This window comes from Octodon degus, unplaced genomic scaffold (genome assembly GCF_000260255.1).
Source record: "Octodon degus isolate 3935 unplaced genomic scaffold, OctDeg1.0 scaffold00206, whole genome shotgun sequence".
NCBI classification, from domain to species: domain Eukaryota; kingdom Metazoa; phylum Chordata; class Mammalia; order Rodentia; family Octodontidae; genus Octodon; species Octodon degus.
In genome coordinates, this window is record NW_004524782.1 from 2241585 (window position 1) to 2245286 (window position 3702).

The 3702-nt window shown below is 43.5% G+C and overlaps 1 protein-coding gene across 1 annotated transcript; it reads left to right on the forward strand.

Annotated features, from left to right (window-relative positions):
- Positions 1-382: 382 nt before the first annotated feature.
- LOC101570769 (vomeronasal type-1 receptor 4-like) lies at positions 383-3486 on the forward strand. The gene is made up of 2 exons (XM_004644688.2): positions 383-1293; positions 2802-3486. Exons 1-2 carry the CDS (start codon positions 383-385, stop codon positions 3484-3486), a joined length of 1596 nt encoding a protein of 531 aa, XP_004644745.2.
- The last annotated feature ends 216 nt before the right edge of the window (positions 3487-3702 follow it).

A 3702-nucleotide genomic window follows, 5' to 3' on the forward strand; every position in this document is an offset into this window, starting at 1 on the left:
TCACAGTACCACCCTATCCACCATCAGAGCCTGATTACAGACAAATATTTAACCTTTCTATGTGCTAGTTCTCTTCATTAGCCTAAAGTCATAATACTGCCTGCTTCATAGGTTATTAACAATGAAACTATTATAATGGGTGATTCCTGCATAGCAGTGATTTGTATTATATATGCTTTATAAACATATAAATGAACTCTTCAAATCGTCTTGGTGAAGGAAAACACTGAGCAAATACTTTTCAATGGGACTGGTGGTGGGTAGGCACTGCTCATCCAGTTGGCTCAGTACATGCAGCCCATGCCTCTCCTTCCCTTGCAGGGTCCTCGGGCTCAGACAGCAGGGTACAGGTAGGATGGAAGCCAGTGGTTTGACTATAGCAATGATCTACTTGCTGCAAACTGTGATTGGGGTACTGGGCAATTCCTCTCTTCTCTACCATTTTCTGTTTCTTTACTTCACTGGGTGCAGGTTAAGGCCCATAAACCTGATCCTTAAGCACTTGATTGGAGCCAACCTCTTAAGTCTCCTGTGTAAAGGAGTGCCCTACACAGTGGTAGCTTTTGGTGGGCAAGTTTCCCCTGGTGATGTGGGCTGCAAACTTCTGTTCTACCTGCACAGAGTGGGCAGGGGTGTGTCCATTGGCAGCATCTGTTTCCTGAGTGTCTTCCAGGCCATCGTCATCAGCTCCAGGGAGGCCAGGTGGGCCAATCTGAAAGGGAAAGTTTCCAAGAATGTGGGCTTCTTCTTATGCCCTATATGGGTCCTGTACAGCCTTGTAAATGTTATTTTTCTTATATACATCACTGGGAGCAGACACAAGGAAAACATCACAAACCTACAAGATTTTGGATACTGTTATTCTATTCATCATGACAAACATGCACAGTTATTGCACGCAGTCTTGCTGTCCCTCCCTGATGCTCTGTGTTTGGAGCTCATGCTCTGGGCCAGCAGCTCCATGGTTTTCACCCTGTACAGGCACAAGCAGCAGATGAGATACATGCATAGAACTAATGTCAGCCCCAGTTCTTCTCCTGAGTCCAGAGCAACCAAAACCATCCTTCTCTTGGTCAGTACCTATGTCTGTTTTTACACACTCTCCTGTATCTTTCAAGTTTACCTGTCTCTTACGTATAATCCCAGCTGGTATTTGGTGAGCACAACTGCAATTGTGTCAGTATGTTTCCCAAGTGTCAGCCCCTTTCTGCTGATGAGCAGTGACACCAATGCATGCAGGTCCTGTTTTGCCTGTGTAAGAAATAAAAATAGCCCTGATCTGTTGAAGAACATGTAAATTGCAATTTTTGCAAAATCATTAGTTGCTTATTAAGCCATCCCACAGAATTTTAATTGCAGGTATATTTATATCACATAAGGAAGGTATTTTATATGATTTTGTTTCCATATCAGATATGTATGAATACCTAAGCCTATGTTTTTTCTTTCAGGCAGGAGCATGTATGCACTTATATCACTTGGTTTGTTATTATCGATCCATCAATAATTTCAGAAACTTGTCTGTAACAAATAAATATTTTGTATTTAACTTACTATTAATTACAAAACAGTTGTTCTGAATATAAAAATCTCCTCCGATTTTTGTTTCATTTCTACTTGGCTGTATAACCCTAATAAATACATGGCTTACATTTTCCATTTATCTACCTTTATGTTGATGTGTCAGCTATGACTGTGGAAATAAATATTCAATGAAATGTAGTCAATGGATTTCACTTTTTTTTTTGGTGGAACTGGGGATTGAACTCAGGCCCTTGCGCTTGCCAGGGAAGCGCTTAGTCCACTGAGCCATCTCCCTTGCCCCACATTTAATTTTAGTCAGTGAAATTAGTCACAATTTTCATGCTACATGGAACATAGATGAAATTAATGATTACATTATTTGTATGAAACCTCACCTATCTCTATTTTCTTTGCATTAACTTTTCCTGAAAGTAACCCTTACAAGTTTTCTGTTTCTGTTCATTTTTGTCATTGTTCCCTGCCTGTGAGATGTTGGTGATTAAACCTCCAGCTTCATTTACACTTGACAAGGGCTCCTTTACTGAGCTACATCAATACCTACTTCTCAAGTTCATCCTTTTAAAAGATAATCTGAATCTAGTTATTTAATACATTTTCAGTTAGCCCTTAACAGTTATGATATTGGATAGTAATATATTTTAATTTTTAATTAATTAATTAATTAATTTGGTACAGGGTCTCACTATGCAGCTGAGATTCATAATGCATCTACTGTCTCAGCCTCCCCAGTGCTGGGATTACACGCGTGTATCATCACATCCGGTTTAGGTGGTCAGCACAGCTCTTCCCGTGGTTTTGGGCAGTACAGCATGAGGTACCAGGGATCAATCCCAAATCTTTGCACTCGCCAGGCAGGCACTCAAACTGCCTAGCTATCTCGTCAGTATATATGCCATACTCAATTAAATTTCATAAATTGGACATACCTCTGTGTGGAGCTCCTATGAAGAAAAACAATATTGTTAGTTTCATAGATGCCTCCTCATACCCTTCATAACATCCAAGGAATGACCACTATTGTGACTTTTAACAGCATAGATCTTTCACCTTGTCTGCATTTATAAATGAAATAGCTGACCATGAATTCTTCTGTTTGACTTTAAGAATTACACAGGCTTTAAAATGTACATATTCTCATGTTGTGGGTGATAGAATTCAACTGAATAGATAGGAAAACTAATTTAAGCATTCCCTTCCTGATGTACATATTCTATACTTTGGATATGATTTAAGTTTTTTTCCGAAAGCTTCCCAAGGTGGAAAGTTCTGCTTCTCTTGGCAAAAGGAAGAAACCTTTTTCCAGGAGGATTTCACTGCTGTGTACAACCTTCCCAAGTGCCTGTCCCAGCTCCGCACCTCCGGGGCCTCCAGCCGCTAGGTGGCGCCGCACCAGCTCCAGCGCTCACCCCGCCTTGTGGCGTTTTCTCGCGGGAATTTGAGGGAGCGTGGTTCGGGCTCTACCTCCCGAGCAACCTAAGCTCCAAGCTGCGTACTGGACAAGGTAAGGAACCCAGGAAGGAGTCCAGTGTTAACTCCTGGTTAAAGTTAAGGAAGCCCGGGCTTGGACGCCAAGAAACATGGGGTTTCGCACCCCAGGTTCCCCGCGCCCCGCGCCCTGCAGGAACTTCCGCCCCTTCCCTGGCATCTTCGTCCAAGTCCGGGTGCGTCTTCCCGGCATGCGGCATTATGGTTCCGCTCTGCACAAAATCGCCCTGCGCCTTTCTCCTGTCCCCGTGCACACCCAGCGAAGTGGCCGAGCAGCACACTTTGCCTCTTGAGTGCTGCAAGCAGGAGCCCCAGAGCTTGGCGAGCCCCTCTGTGCCGCCTGACCCCCAACGCTGGCAGTGCCCGACCCCGTTCTGTGCCCGGAAGCCGGGGTGTGCTGGAGAAGCTGGAGCTGGGGAAGCGCTAGAAGATTCAGAAAGAGAGGTTTACCTGTGATTCATGACGTCACACACATGTCGACGTCATAATCAGTCCAAAGTGCGTGCATTTGTGTGAGCGCGTGCGCACGCGGCTGAGTGCGAGGAAAGCAACTCTATTGTTCTGAGACGTTTCTACTTGGATTTCTTTAGAAGTGAGCGCTGTGAATAGGTGTTTTTCTTTCTTTTTTTTTAAAGATAATTTTATTGAGAAATAAGTAGCAATGAGATAGTT